The sequence below is a fragment of the Crocodylus siamensis genome, chromosome 1 (assembly GCF_052110815.1).
Source record: "Crocodylus siamensis isolate JL-2025a chromosome 1, ASM5211081v1, whole genome shotgun sequence".
NCBI classification, from domain to species: domain Eukaryota; kingdom Metazoa; phylum Chordata; order Crocodylia; family Crocodylidae; genus Crocodylus; species Crocodylus siamensis.
Window position 1 is genome coordinate 403912839 of NC_143395.1, and position 15219 is coordinate 403928057.

Below are 15219 nucleotides of genomic sequence, written 5' to 3' on the forward strand. Positions count from 1 at the left end.
ATCAGGCATCAACACAAGTGCTACTGCGCCGTTAGTAGTTGATAGTAAATTTGTTACTTGCGTTTGCAGGTAGTAAATTTACTTGCAATTAGCCAGGGTTACTGCACCATAAGCATGTGCACGTGTAGACTAAAATCTTGCAGTTAAAAATCATAAGAAAATGAGTGTAGGTTAATATGAATGGATAAATATTATTTTGCATGTCAAGTTTATGAGTCATTACTTGACCTAAAATAGAGGCTTAGTGGTGATAATTTTATGCAGTTTGTTCATACATATCAGTCCAGGAACTTTTTGGTAATTTTGTGGTTTTTCCAACATTTTCGTTCAGTAGTATTTAAGTACTATTGTTTTAATTCCCATCCATGTTGTTTATATACTCTTAGGTCCAATCCTACTCTTACTCATGTAATCACAGAGTAGTTAGCCATGCTACTCTGAAGTCAAGCTAAAGGTAGAGCAGTGTAACACCTTAAAGACTAACTCATTAGAGACTAATTGGTTCAAAGAGGCTTGAGCTTTTGTAAGCAACAACCTACTTCATCAGATGTTAGGAACAACTTTTCACATAATGAAATACTATTCAGTACAAGTAGAGGTGGAAGGACTGGATTTTTCAGCAGGGTTTTGTAAAATGAAAAGAATAACTGATAACACAATCGGTTCTGCAAAGTTTTATTGTACTAGTATTTTTTAGAAAGGGAAGGACAAAAATCATGCATCAATTTTTCAAGAATGTCTGCTTTATTTTTTTTATAGGTTCCATCTGGTAGAAAACTGGCATGTGTGTATGTTTAGACATACTCTCTCTCTCATGTACATACATATAAAGACTGAGAGGTCAGTTATGTAAGAGATCAGGAATGTTAAGATTATGGTTCCAAATGCTAATCTAATTCAGCCTCTTTGGTTTGTGCTTTGTAATAATGTGTATTCATGGCACTTTAAGATCTCTGCACTGAAAAAAAAACAACCCAGACCATCATGGGATCAACATCCTGACACCCAGGGGTCATCATTAGGGTTGGAACCTTTATACCTAAGTGAAAATTGCATACCGTTACACACAGGGCACGTCTACACATAGCCATAGTGATGTACTATGGCAATGTAGCTCGGTGCTATGGCATTGTAGCATCAACGGGCACAAACTGTGATGCTGATACTACATCGCTGTAGTGGGTAGCTACCTTGCTGTAGTGCGTTGTTACATCAACATAGCTGCCAAAAATAACCGTGGACCACTGGGACAGTTCAGTAATGGCTGTTACTGCACTGTCATTTAGTATTTCCTAAAGCAAGTATTATTGAATGACGGTGCGGTGACAACTGCGCTATGGGGGCACTGTAGGCACACCCACGGTGAAGTGTGTGACAGCAAAGCTAGGTGGTCATCTTCTGTGTAGACCAGCACTGGGTTGGGGCTGAGAAGGGTGGAATAATTGCCAGTGAGTTTCATAGATATTTGCTGCTAGCAGAGGACTCGCTGATCTTGGTTCTGTGTCAGGTTCAGGAAGGGAGAGCAAGCAAAGACTCCTCTGCCCATTTCCTTCAAACTTGACCCCTGCTGCTCCTCTCCCTCCATACTAACCTCTTCCTAGGCCCATGTATACATGCCCTCTGGTTTTAAGCCAAATTTGGCCTCTCCGACATCAGTCCCTTCTCCTGTTCCACTAGTTTCCAGTTCCTGTCTCCCTAGGTCCTTGTTGCATTTCAGTGTCTTACCCATCAGCTAGTTGCTTCCAGCTCATTTTCCAGTCTCCTTATGCAGCCAATGCTCCTCCCCCCATGACCCCAGCCATAGTCTTCAATACATTGTATGCTCTTTGTTCCAATCCACTCCCCATGCCTTTCTCTGCACCCAAGTCTTGTTCCCTATGACTTCATTTCAGGCAGATTTCCCCTTCTCTTTTTGGATGCAGCAGTGGAAACACTGAAAAAACAGATATGAGAGTCTCTCTGCACTGGTGCCCAACTGGAAAATCATTTGTAAGTAGTTTACAACATGTGCTGTCATCATCCACCGGCAGGCGATTCTCAGATTGTGAAACAAGATAGTGGTGTGAATACCGATGGGCCCTTTCTCTTCAAAGAGTTAACGATATATAATCATAGTTAGATCACCTCATTCCCCAGGTCATCAATAATTGAGATGTAGTTGGGCTTTGTTTCATTTGGGTAGGAAAGGAGTACATCATAATGAACCAGCTCTGCTGAATCCAGCCCAAATGATTTCCATTGGTCTTGAATTTGCTTGGCAAGATGGAAATTTTGTTCTGTTCCTGCGAGATGAGGAAGCTTTGTAAAACAGCTAAAACAAAACAGAAAGTCACGGGTAAGCAATGCATTCAGACAGGACCAGAATAGTGGATCTGAATTTTTACATCTTAGGAACATGTGCACATAGTGCATTGCTACAGATTACATTCGTTAGATATAAATTGGACCTACGTAATAAGATAAATGATCAGAGAATGAATTAGGATAAGGCATGAAATGTAAGAATTAAGGAATTTCCAAAATCCTAAAATAAATCACATCAGCTTTCCACCCAAACTGTCAGAGCACTGATGTGGATATGGGAGCACAAATCAATTTTAAGGAAATTCAGGAAAAGAACCTGAGCTGAATACCTGAGTTGAACATGTTTGGTTACATTTTTTTAAGGCAACCATTTGCAAGTATCATCAATTTATTTCTGATGAAAACATGAAAGGTGTAAGCGATCCTGATGAGTCTTCTGCTCATATAATCTGAACGAACAACACAGGTGTGTTGGGAAAAAGAAATAATATGAAAAGTTGTTAATATACAATGAAATTCCCCAAATTACACGGTGATGGTTGTGGTATATCCTAGGGATAAAATGCAATGACAAGGTATAGTGAAAATAATTAATTCAAACTACGCAATTTTTTAAATAAAGCGAAATGGATAATATGACTGTCGTTAACAATATTTAAATACAGAAAAAAAAAAACAAAATTAAGGTAATTGTGATATAAGCATTCCAACCTGAAGCCAGAATCTATTAACATCAATCACCTTAGGCTAATGCACTAGTAAATAGTAAATATAAAGAAAATATGGTAAGTCTGAAGTTGGTTTACAAAGAGCACCTTTTCTCTGTGTTCGCTAGAAGCTGTTTTAGGAGCAGTGAAGGAGGGAAGAAGAGTGAGAGAGACTGCATATTTCCCTGCCTCCATCTTCCTTCTTAACAATCAAGTATTGCTCACTAATTACTTGTGATTGGGCTTGCTGGACTAATGGTTTGCTACTAAATGACCTATCTTATACACCAGAAAGCAGATGTAAATCTGCAAACTAGTGACTGTATATTTGACTCTGAATAATCCATCATTATTTATGATTAATTAAGTACTGACAGTATGCTTAGCAATGCAGAGGGCATACATTCAGGTAATATGATGTTAAGTGATTCAGAAATGCTGTCTGTAACATAAACTGAAGTAAAAACACAGGCTATTTGTTCCATTTGTTTGTAAAAGACAAACTCTTACTACCCTTCCTGAAAGGCCATGGCACAAAGGAGCAGATGCTCTGACCTCAACAACTCAGTGTCTGATTGTGGGGTGGAAAACCAAAATAAAAAAATCAGTAAAAACATAAGCCAGTTAAACAGATTAAGTTCTCCTATATATGCAAATCCAAAATAATTTTAAAACGTTATTTCCATGAACATAATTCCTCAAACCTATATTAAATGGAATTTCTCAACAGCAATACCAGATAAAAATAATTTGAATTAACACTATTACAGTGTTGGTCCAATTATATCAAACACAAGCATTATAAAACAAGAAACCTTAAAAGAAACCTGAAGATGTTCAGGTACAGAAACGGACAGGTAAGACATTGAAAGAGCTGTAACACTGTCCCATTGCAATGTCATGCAATGATCATGCAATGATAATGCAATTATGGGTGATGTATAATACTTTTTGGCTCCAGATTAAAGTGATGTGCAAAGATGCCTCAGGGTTTATTTACTATTTTTCTCCTCGTGGTTTCACAGGTCAATGATCAACCAGGACAGAATTAAGGCTGAGTAGTCCCAAAGGTAATATAACTCTGCATTTTCTGACATTTAACTTTCCTATTCCCATACAAGAATGGCAGATTAAAGAGTTTATTGGAACTTCAGTTAGGGTGTAGTGTGGGAGTCTTAACTATTCATTGGTTTTACAGAAACTTTAATGTGTTCTGGATAATGATTTACCAACAAAATGTCTGCAATCCCTACTTTTTATTTGAATTTTTAAAATGTATTTGGTATATCAAAGGAAGCAAACTAGATTAAGTTAATCCACTACAGCTAAGACTTCAATATAATTACAGAATTTTGGGAGTGTTGGTTGTAGCTGCGTTGGTCTAAGGACATAGGCAGACAAGGTTTTTGGGTAAATGTGGTATCTTTTATTAGATCAGCTAAATAGTTGGAAAACTAAGTTTAGATTACTTAGCTGGTCTAATAAAAGTTATCACATTTACCCAAAAAACCTTGTCTACATAATTACAAAGGTATTTCTTATTGTTTTCAGCATGTATATTTTCTAGACACTCACTCACATGGACGCATACACATACCCCACTTAGGAACTTTCTAATTTAATGTGAGCACAAAAACCAACATAAGTTCCATGTACTTCATCGAGTGTAATTGATGATAGAAGTGAAAAATTGCAATTTAAAATATATAAATGTACAGAAATCATGAGTTCTTTGGTCTCTTATAGACCCTCACAAACTTACCATGTCAAATATACTTTTGTCCTTCACGGGTGAAGATGACCACATCCAGCGGAGGAAGGGGAAGGAAGAAGAGAGAAAAGAAGTGGGAAAGAAAAAGGGAAGGAGAAAAGAGAAAAGGATAGAGAAGGAAAAAGATAAAAAAGGGAAAGGGAAGAGCGTGAAGGGGGGGTGGAAGCTAGGTTGTGTGAGTACATAGGTGACTAATAAGTCTGATCTTTGCTCTGAACAATCTGTTGCAGCAGTGGCAGGAGACTGTTCAAATATCAACATATATCATTAACAGTGGGTGACTTAGCTTGGGTGTTTTGAACACGTTTGATTACACTTTTTTAAAGGCTAACATGCACAAATATCATTAATTCATTTTTGGAGAAAAAATGAAAGGCATAAGACCTCGGGACAAACATTACACAGAAACCGGTTTAAGTGATCAGAAACTGATTTAAATCTGTTTCAGAACAGAACAGCTGTTCAGTGCACATAAACCAGTTTGAAAATGGCTGAAACTAGTTTGAGATCAACCTGGTTGAATGTAGTATTAGACTTAACTGATTTGGCTCAAACCGGTTTATGCAATGTCTGTCCCAGACCCTTGCTGGTTTAAGATAAATCAGACACCCACAGCATCCCAACATGCTCTCTGGGCTGAGCGGGGCTCTTTGCTGCACAGCAGGACTGGCCCCTCCCTCTGCTCCCTGGCTGGAGCTCCAGTAGAGACTTGTAGGCACAGCAGGGTCTGCTTGGCTTCCCCCTGCCCTACCCACCCCCTCACTGCTTGCTATACAAGCAGGAATCCCCCCTCCCTCCCATCTCCCACAGCATGGACCCCAGCCTCATGGGCCCTAGGCATGTGGTACACTAGCTAATGCGAAGAAGTGTCTCTGTATGTGAGTCTCTCCAATTTCACTGGAACAGGATGACAGAACAGTGACCACTTAAGGCTGTTTGGAGCTAATCAACAGGTCAGCTGGTAAGCTGTTTCAGAAGAGTTTGAAGTAATGGAGAGAGGCTATTGTTTTGCTAATGAGGTTTCATAGTTTCATAGTAGCTAGAGTCAGAAGGGACCTAGGAAGATCATCTAGTCCGACCCCCTGCCTTGGCAGGAAAGAGCACCGGGGTCAGATGACCCCAGCAAGGTGCTCATCTAACTTCCTTTTAAAAATCCCTAGGCTAGGAGCCTGCACCACTTCCCCTGGAAGCCGGTTCCAGGCCCTAGCTGCCCTGACTGTGAAGTAGCGCCTCCTAATATCTAATCTAAACCTACCCTCCGCCAGCTTGTGACCGTTATTCCTGGTCACTCCTGGCAGCGCAAGGGGGGACAGGGACTCCCCCAATACCTGCTGATCCCCCCTGACCAGTTTGTAGCAGGCCACAAGGTCCCCCCTTAACCTTCTCTTGTGGAGGCTAAACAGGTTCAGGTCCCGTAGCCTCTCCTCATAAGGCTTGCCCTGCTGACCCCTGATCATACGAGTGGCCCTCCTCTGGACTCTTTCCATATCGTCCACGTCCCTCTTGAAGTGTGGCGCCCAGAACTGGACGCAGAACTCCAGCTGCGGCCTGACCAGTGCCGCATAGAGAGGGAAGATCACCTCCCTAGACCTGCTCGAGATGCATCTGTGGATGCATGACAGGGTACGGTTGGCCTTCTTGACTGCCTCCCCACACTACCGGCCCATGTTCATCGTGGAGTCAATGACGACTCCAAGATCCTTTTCCGTCTCCGTGCTGGCAAGAGGGGAGTTCCCCAACCTGTAAGTGTGGTGCCGGTTCTTCCTCCCCATGTGCAACACCTTGCACTTATCAGTGTTAAACTCCATCCTATTCTCATCCGCCCACCGTTGCAACCTGTCAAGGTCAGCTTGTAGCCTATTGCACCCTTCTAGTGCACCCACATCTCCCCACATCTTAGTGTCATCAGCAAACTTGAACAGGGTGCTTTCTACCCCCTCATCCAAGTCACTGATGAAGATGTTGAACAGTGCGGGCCCGAGGACCGAGCCCTGCGGAACCCCACTGCCCACGTCCTTCCAGGTTGAGAAGAACCCATCCACTACCACCCTCTGGGTGCGGCCCTCTAACCAGTTGGCGACCCATTTGACTGTGTGGGCATCGACACCACAGTCTCCCAGCTTTTTGATGAGGACAGGGTGAGAGACAGTGTCGAAAGCCTTCTGGAAGTCCAGAAAGACTACATCTACAGCAACCCCTGCATCTAATGATTTGGTGACCTGATCGTAAAAGGCCACCAGGTTGGTCTGACAAGACCTGCCACTGATGAACCCATGTTGGTTGCCCCTGAGCATGCATTCCCCCGCAAGGCCCTCCTGGATGTGTGCCAGGATAATTTTTTCAAAGAGCTTACCCGGGATTGAGGTAAGACTAACTGGCCTGTAATTTCCCGGGTCCTCTTTTTTTCCCTTTTTGAAGATAGGGACCACATTGGCCCTCTTCCAGTCCTCCAGCACCTCACCAGAGCACCACGAGTGCTCATAGAGCCGCGCCAGGGGTCCCGCAATGACCTCGGCCAGTTCCTGTAGAACCCTAGGGTGAAGATCGTCCGGACCAGCGGACTTGAACACGTCCAGCCTCTCCAGAAGTACCCTAACTAACTCCTCGCTAACCCCTGGCCCAGGCGTGTCTCTCCCGGTTGATAAACACTTATCAACCCCTTTCTGGCTTGCTCTCCTATCAGTTTGCTGCAGACAGTATAAAGAAGCAGGGAGGGAGATTTAAAAGCTCTGTATCATCAACAGATGCATGCACTGTCCACACACCCCTCCCTTGTCTCTGAGTGCTAGCAGGGGGCGGAGGTCTAGCAACACTCCCACCCCTTGAGCAGGGAATGGGGGAAAGCCTGGGATGGTGCAGACATACCTCCCTAATCAGAGCATCCTGCTGGGACTTGCCCATGCCCCCCCTCAGTTCAGCACTGTCCAGGGAAGGTAGGGCTGCTCTGGTGCCCCCTAGCTTCTATCGTGGGACACTGCAGGCATGTGCCTGCATGTCTGGCATGTTTGTGCAGTTACAAGGTGATTTAGCCCAGCCAGGTTAGACTAACCTGCAAAGATTGAATTAATTCAGACTCAGGTTTGTTGAATGTCTGTCCCTAGCCAAGAGGTACTGATGGGCTGCTCATATAACCTGAAGGAACAACACAGGTGTTGGGGCTCAAACAGCTGTCTTTACTGATGATATACAATATACAGAGCCTAGGTATACTGTAGATCTGGCAGGGTCCTCAGTGAGCATCACCACAGGGCTCACACATCAAAAATTACTGCACATTATAGTACAAAACCCATTATTTATGAATATATGAATTTATGAATGCCATTGGACTCATGTAATATTAGTATATTCCTACAGGGTGAATTATTTTCAGCTTTACACAGATTAGTCGGGTCACTTGATGCCGAGACACTGGGAGATTAATAAATAATTAGGGATTAGTTATTAAACTTACTAAATAACAGTTCACATAAAACAAATAGAATTACATACCTATCTCTGAAATTAAAACATTGTTCTTTGATGCCAGGATTTGGAAGATGCATAGGGGGGAAAGCTATACTACCTGGAGATGGGGTTATAGAAAAAAAGTTTTGAATAAAGAGAGAACAAGAACATATATACTCTCAGTAGATGTTTTTGCAATAAAAAAGTATTATTCCTAATACATTATTTTCAAAAAATCATGTCTATTTATGAGTTGAGTCTACAGCACTCTTTTTGCAGTACTATTAATACCTGCATTTATTTAGACTGTGGACTGAAGGAGCTCCCCAAAACTGCCAAAAGAAATAATATCCAAAACACCAAGAACATGAAAGAATTGTGCTTGAGGAAATATTATTTCATCTATATTTACACATCCTTTATTTCTCACATCTTCCAACTAGTTTGAAGAAAGTACTCATTGGAGTACAATAGTTTCTAGAAAGGCAACTTAAAAAAATAAAGTGAAAGCTAATTTCTGGAATAGTTCTAAATATTCTGCACAGACAAAGTAATCCTAACATATCTTAACATCCCGGCCTTCAAAGACTCTTTCTTGAAACTACTATGTCTACCTTTTGGCTTTCATGACTCATATAATTATGTGAAAACGAGGGCTTACCGAAGAAACTCCTTGATGTTTTCTGCTTTCATTTCAGCTACAAGTCTCTGCCTCATATCTTGATAAGCATATGATGAGCTGCCTGTTTTTACAGTTGGCTTCATAAACCAGCCTGAAAAATATCATAAAATCTTGGTATTTCTCAAGAACCCTGATTGTCAACCACTTGAGCACAAGTGACCAGTATTATTAAAGCCAATGAAACATTTTGTTGCCTGCAGCACATGCAAAAACATTGGCTGGACTGGGTCTAAATTTGTAACAGGAACTAGAAAGCAAAACCTGTATCGTTTACTGAATCATATAGTGACAAAAGACAGTAAATCCTTCATAAAAATAGTTTTATTTAGATAGGTATTTCTCTCCCACTAAGTTTAGAAATATAACTCCAAAGGAGATTTACTAATTGACTAGTTGCCAGTGAAAGGACAATAAGATCCATCATACTCACCATGAGACTGTACTGAACAAATGAAATGACCCGATCCCCTTTGTCAGTGACTCAACCCTGGTGTTTAAAGTCAAAAGCAAGCAGGAGACTGTTCAGGATGAGGAGCTAAGGCTCCAGGACTTCCAGGCCAGTCTCATAATATTTGGTGTTTTGGGGAAAATGAATTTAAAAACTTAAGAGCAAAGTCCCTTGGAATTTAATCAATTAAAGAAGAAAAATGTTGGCTTTGTAACACAATGGATAGTGCATTGGACTTCTAGGTAGAAGAAGATATTCAGAGTAGGAAAAGAAGAAAGAACTAAAGGGAAGCTACAGCTGCTAAGTTTGGCCCTGGTTTTCCTTGCATATTTGTGTGGTTTGCCTTAAAAATGAAATCCTTCCCCAGCATCCCTCCTCACAAGGAGTCATTACCACAGCAAGTATGACTGTACACACTGCCTTAGCTAAAGCACAGAGTAAATGAACATGAAAGAAAAAATGAGAGAGAGAAGTTTCCTTTCCCACTTGGACTGGGGTATGCCAGCGTTCCTGCTGGGACTTAAAGCCAGAGGTTCCTAGACAGACAACCTTGCCCCTCTGCCCAGGATCAGACCTACCACCGTATATGGGGTCGGGAAGGAATTTTACCCCATGATCAGACTGGTATGGACTGTGGGGGTTTTAGCCTTCTGTAACTGGGGAGCATGGCCCTCTATCTCTTGACTGTATATTAATAACCTTTTACCGAAGCAGGACATTGGCAAATTAGGGTGTTATGTGTTGTGCTGCATCAGGGTTACAAGTAGTTCTCCGAAGTGTTCAGATTATGGATTTGTATAGGATGGTTTGGATAGGAATGATCCTGTCTCAGGCAGGGGATTGGACTAGATGGCCTTTGGAGGTACCTTCCAGACCTACTTCTTTATGAATTCCCTGATCTACCATTTACACTGGCATCAGATGTGTATGGTAACAGAAACATGGGCAGATCGCAGTGGAGGAGAGGGTGCAGTGGTACAGTTGTATTCCCCTTTGATTCCTGCTCTACCTAAAATTTAAAATCAACTGCTTGGGAGGGGCAGCCACATTTTTACCCTGGCCGAGTGCTGAGTTAATCGACTTCATGGCTCTTTGTCCTTTCCTTGATTCCTGTTAATCTCTCTCTCTACCCCACAGATGTTAATGACCCTCTATCCTTTTTTAATGGACTAAATGTTCTACTATTTACACTACCAAATACCTTTGTGAAACATGAAAGATGCCAAATTTTAGCCGATTTTGGATTTTAAACTTCATTGCAGAACAACACGGAAGTTTTTTTCCCTCCCTGCCTGCCATTTGGCACCTCAGGGAAGGAATCCTACCTGATCAACACATCAAAGAGCTACTCAGCACAGCTCACAAAGACACTCATGGGCCCAGAGGGACAGACTTCCATCTCCAGCTCCCTCTGTGCAAAAATGAAGTTTATTTCCTCCTTGTGGGGATGTTTTACCATCTCTATTTTTCCTAGAGCCTGACGAAAGCCCTTTGAACCTGAAAGCTTGAAAAAAAGGACAATTTTCTTGCAATTTCCCAGTTGATCTAATAAAAAGTATCATTTTGGAACCAAGAATTCTAGTTTTTTGTATGTGTACTATTCAAACTATGCTTTCTTTCCACAATTTTCTAATGTTTTTCTTGTATTTCCCAGCCCTGCTAATGTCATACTGGGCTGCATTGGTAAGAGCATTGCCAGCAGATAAGAGAAGTAAATATTCCCTTAATTAGAACTAGTGAGGCCACAACTGGAGAACAGTGTCCAGTTATGGGCCTCCTAGTATAGAAAGGATGTTGACAAATTGGAGAGAGTCCAGTGGAGGGCAGTGAAGATGGTTCGGACGCTGGGGCACATGACTGCTGAGGAGAGGCTGAGGGAACTGGGCTGATTTAGTCTGGAGAAGAGAAGTTTAGTCTGTTCTCAGTAGTGACAGAGGACAGAGCAAGGAGCAATGGTCTCAAGTTGCAGATAGGGAAGTTTAGGTTAGGAAAAAATTTCTCATGAGGAGGGTGGTGAAGCACTGCAGCAGGTTACCCAGAGAAATGATGGCATCTCCATTCTTGGAGGCTTTTAAGGCCTGGCTCAACAAAGCTTTGTCTGGGATGGTCTAGTTGGTCCTGCTTTGAGCAGGGGGGTTGGACTAGATCAGTTTTTCTCAACCTGTGGGTCGTGACCCAAAAGTGGGTCACAAGAATAGATGAAAAGATTGTGAACAAACTTTAAAAATGGATTCATCTTTAAAGTAGAAAAACGAAGGAAACTGAGTCTTTTATCATGCAGGCTGGCAGAGTACTAGCCTGCAAGGTGCTGCTGCTTGGAGCCCCCCAGGCCCCACACACCCACCCCTGCCCCGCACACTGGGGGCCTGGGGGTGCAGGGCAGCAGGTCGGGAGTGAGGGGCACTGGGCCCAGCTCCATGTTTACAAATGGGTCCGGGTACAAAAAAGGCTGACCACCCAACTAGACGACCTCTTCCCACCCTCATTTTCTATGATTGTATGAAAAGGGGCACAGTCCCTGAAAACAGCTCCCGTGCCTTCAGTTCGGTTTTATTGAGGCTGGACAATATTTGGCTGGGGTGATATGATCCCATTCCTGCCCAGGGCCGCGGTTGGACCTGATGATCTGTTCAGGTCCCTTCCGACCCTAAGTAGTATGATACTTGTTATAACCTTCTCTTCACGGGCAGATGTTGAAAAGGGGGGTGCGGAGGGTGCAGCACAGCCTCACATCTAAGGCAGCCAAAGAGAAACCAGAAACTTTGTAGTACCGAAGCGAGGGGCTCTAGCCCTATGCCATCCCCTTGAAGATCAAAACACAACCCGGCAGGAGGAGGGGAGCGGGCAGTCCTTTGCTACATTACACATCCGTTTCTGTGGTTTTGTTTTTTGTTGAAACCCACATTAAACAGAGCAAAAAAAATAAATAAATTAAAAATTAAAATAAAATAGAGCCCTAAGGGTAAAAGGGGCTGTGTCATTAGTCCTGCGAGCTCAGGTCCCCCCGTCTCTTCTCTCCAGCCCCCCTACCCTTTCCCTTGCCCTCCGCTGGACTCTCTCCAAACTGCCCCCATCCTCTCCACCACGGGGGGCCCAAACCTGGCCACGGGCCTCCAGACCCCGCCTCCCCCTGCCCCGAGGGCCTGAGGCGGGGCGCCCGCCTGCCCCCGGCCCGCGCCCGCACTCACCCGCGGCAAAGCCCAGCAGCACCAGGCCGAGCGCCGGCAGCGCGCAGCAGCCCAGGCGGAGGCGCGGAGCGCCCGGGCGGCCGGGCATCTCCCCGGCCCTGCGCCGCCGGCTCCCGCCTCAGCCCCGCGCCTGCGGCGTCTGCACGGGCTCCGCTCCCGCCCGCGCTGCCGAGCGGGTCAGGTTTCCCCCCGCCCCCTTTTGCAGGTGGGCAAACTGAGGCACCGCAAGAGCCTGGCCTTTGCCCCCCGCGGCGGGCGGAGCAGGGGCAGGAGACCTGCTCAGAGGACGGCGGGGGGGGGGGCGCCCTTATAGAAATAAGGCAGGCTAGGAAATAAGAGTGGGCATTGCGGGGTCAGACCTCACGCTAGGGGAGGCTGGGGCTGAGGCTTGCAGCCTTCAGCGTGATGGGTCTAGGGAGTCTTAATCGTGAGGGGTGCCCCTTGCCTCCCACCGGCGTCCCTTTTTGCGCCTGGGTGCCCCCACCCTGGGGGCGAGGACGGCCACCCCTGCAGACCCTGCTGCGTGTCTTCCTTTTAAATGGCTTCATGAGGTGACCCCCAGCTCCTGTCCTGTGAGGGTCAATAACAAAGCCCTGCTGACTTTCGCTTAACCGGGGGTTTTGTAAACCCGCCTCATGTCCCCCCTCCACCGGTCTCTTTTCCGTTTCTGGGCTGGTTTTGCTCGGAGGACTGCGTCTACACACGGGGATTGTTTCGGAGCTCACACACGATATCCATGCGCTGCGGTTTTGTTACCCGTTAGAAACTCTCCCGGGGTCACAAAGGCGTTGAACACAAGAGGGAAGGCAGTGTACGCTGGGAGAGAAAAGGCTGTTTTTTCTCCAGGCAGGTTGATCGTTTTCCAGGTCGCACAAGCTTAATGCATCACTTCATTCAGCCGGTTCTGAGACAGCTGACAGGACTCTTCCGATTAAACAGCGATACAAAAGCTAGACAATGATTGCCCTGTTATTAGTTTCAACACCTCTTTGGGCCTGAATTCAGTGTTGTCTTCTTGAAATCTCTCAGCTGCTTCTATTCGTGGTGGTGGTGGATGACACAGCAAGGAGCGACTCTCTCAAGTTGCAGCGGGTCAGATATTAGGAAGAACTTTCTCACTAGACAGGTGGCGACGCGCTGGCGCAGGTTGCCCAGGGAGGTGGTGGGATCTCCATTCTTGGAGGTTTTTAGGGCCTGACTCAACAAAGCCCCGGCTGGGATGATCTAGTTGGGGATAGTCCTGCTTTGAGCAGGGCGGGGTGGAGTAGATGTGACCTCCTGTAGTCCTTCCCCACCCTCATTTTCTACGATGCTATAATTCTTCTTAGCATCTGGCTATGTATAACAGACTGTGAGAGAGACGCCAACATTATCAGGCATTTTGCATGCGCTAAGTCGACAAAGTGCACGTTTATTTCAAATACACACGTTCTAATATTGTCTTGCTCCGTGCCGAGCATGAAGCCTTTGGTTCTGCTTGCTGTGTTGCTGGAAGGATGAGGAATTACCCAGGTAACTGATTAGCCCAGTTACATCCTTCTCCTTCGTGGCACGCCCCCTCTCTTCTTCCCCTCTCCCCTGTCTGCTGCTGCTTTCCCTACTGTCCCAGAGGTGGGCGAAGCTTCAGAGCTGCTCTGCCTGCTCCAGTAGGGCTGCCTGGGGGCTGGGCCCAGCTGGGACTGCAGCAGAGACAGCAGAGATGGGCAGGGGAGGGTCACCCTCCAGGGGACCTGGTATGGCAGAGAAACCCAGCCCTTCTCCCACTCTTATGGTGGCTGCCATGGTCGCTGTCCCAGCTGAGCCCAGCCTTCTTGCAGGCCCACAGCAGCAGCTCTAAAGCTTCCCCTATCCTGGGGACAGCAGGGAAAGCAGCAGAGGAGAGTGGAGGAAGAGGGAAAGGGGAAAGAGGAGGGGAGAGGATGTGACTCTGAGCACGGAGGCAAAGGGAAGGATTCTTACTTGCTCTGGGGACTTATCAAAGTCCCCAGAGGCTCCTGCCATGACGTCTGCCCTGCAACAGTGGGTGGGGGGAGGGAAGAGGCTGGGAGCGTGGTGCAGCCACCACTACACTTCACTTCCCCATATCCCGTGTCAGTACCATTACCTTTGATTACGTCAAGTAAGACATACTGTGTCATTTGTAAGGGTTTTGGTCATTGCCAAATTGGGCAGTTTTAGCTGCTTCTAAGTTTTCAGGGAATTTTAGCATTTAACTCTTTTCAGTCGTTCTAAGGGGGCTCAGCCAACATGGGCTGGAAAAGCTGGCTGCGCTTCCAATATCAGGCCTTTCTTAAACACACACAGCTGAGCAGTCGTTGCACAACAGCTGGGAGGGATGGTTAATTTCTAGGTCACTCCATAGGGCCTGAAACTGTGAGTTTCCAGGACAGATTGCTATTACAATCCAGTTATGGCACTTGGGGATTCTCATTTGATCCCCTTATGCCTGGCTTTCTTGGCTAAGTGACTGCCTAGCGATCAGCATGTTCAGGTTTGTCTCTTGGAAATCCTGCCTCACCCATGACTTCACAATAGCTCACAAAGCAATCACCAGAATTCAGAACAAGACCTTCCACATCAACAGCTCATATTCTAACCAGCTGGAATGACACCTACAGAAATAATAAGTTTGAGTATGTAATGTATTATTAGCATTTATGTAGCAGCACAGG

The 15219-nt window shown here is 45.1% G+C and overlaps 1 protein-coding gene across 1 annotated transcript; it reads right to left on the minus strand.

Annotated features, from left to right (window-relative positions):
- Positions 1–659: 659 nt before the first annotated feature.
- LOC149875339 (N-acetylated-alpha-linked acidic dipeptidase 2-like) lies at positions 660–12716 on the minus strand. Its single transcript, XM_090030593.1, has 3 exons — positions 12548–12716; positions 8891–9002; positions 660–2311 (listed from the first exon to the last, which is right to left on the minus strand). The coding sequence occupies exons 1-3, from the start codon at positions 12633–12635 to the stop codon at positions 2116–2118; spliced, it is 396 nt and encodes a 131-aa protein (XP_089886719.1). The 5' UTR covers positions 12636–12716; the 3' UTR covers positions 660–2115.
- Between the last annotated feature and the right edge of the window lie 2503 nt (positions 12717–15219).

Excerpts from the sequence above, each read along its gene's own strand:
- LOC149875339 (XM_090030593.1), bottom strand. The coding sequence starts at position 12,635 with ATGCCCGGCCGCCCGGGCGCTCCGCGCCTCCGCCTGGGCTGCTGCGCG. Across the intron at positions 9,003-12,547 it reads GCTGCTGGGCTTTGCCGCGG|GCTGGTTTATGAAGCCAACT; the intron begins GTGAGTGCGGGC and ends GATATTTTTCAG. Across the intron at positions 2,312-8,890 it reads AACATCAAGGAGTTTCTTCG|CTGTTTTACAAAGCTTCCTC; the intron begins GTAAGCCCTCGT and ends GTTTTGTTTTAG.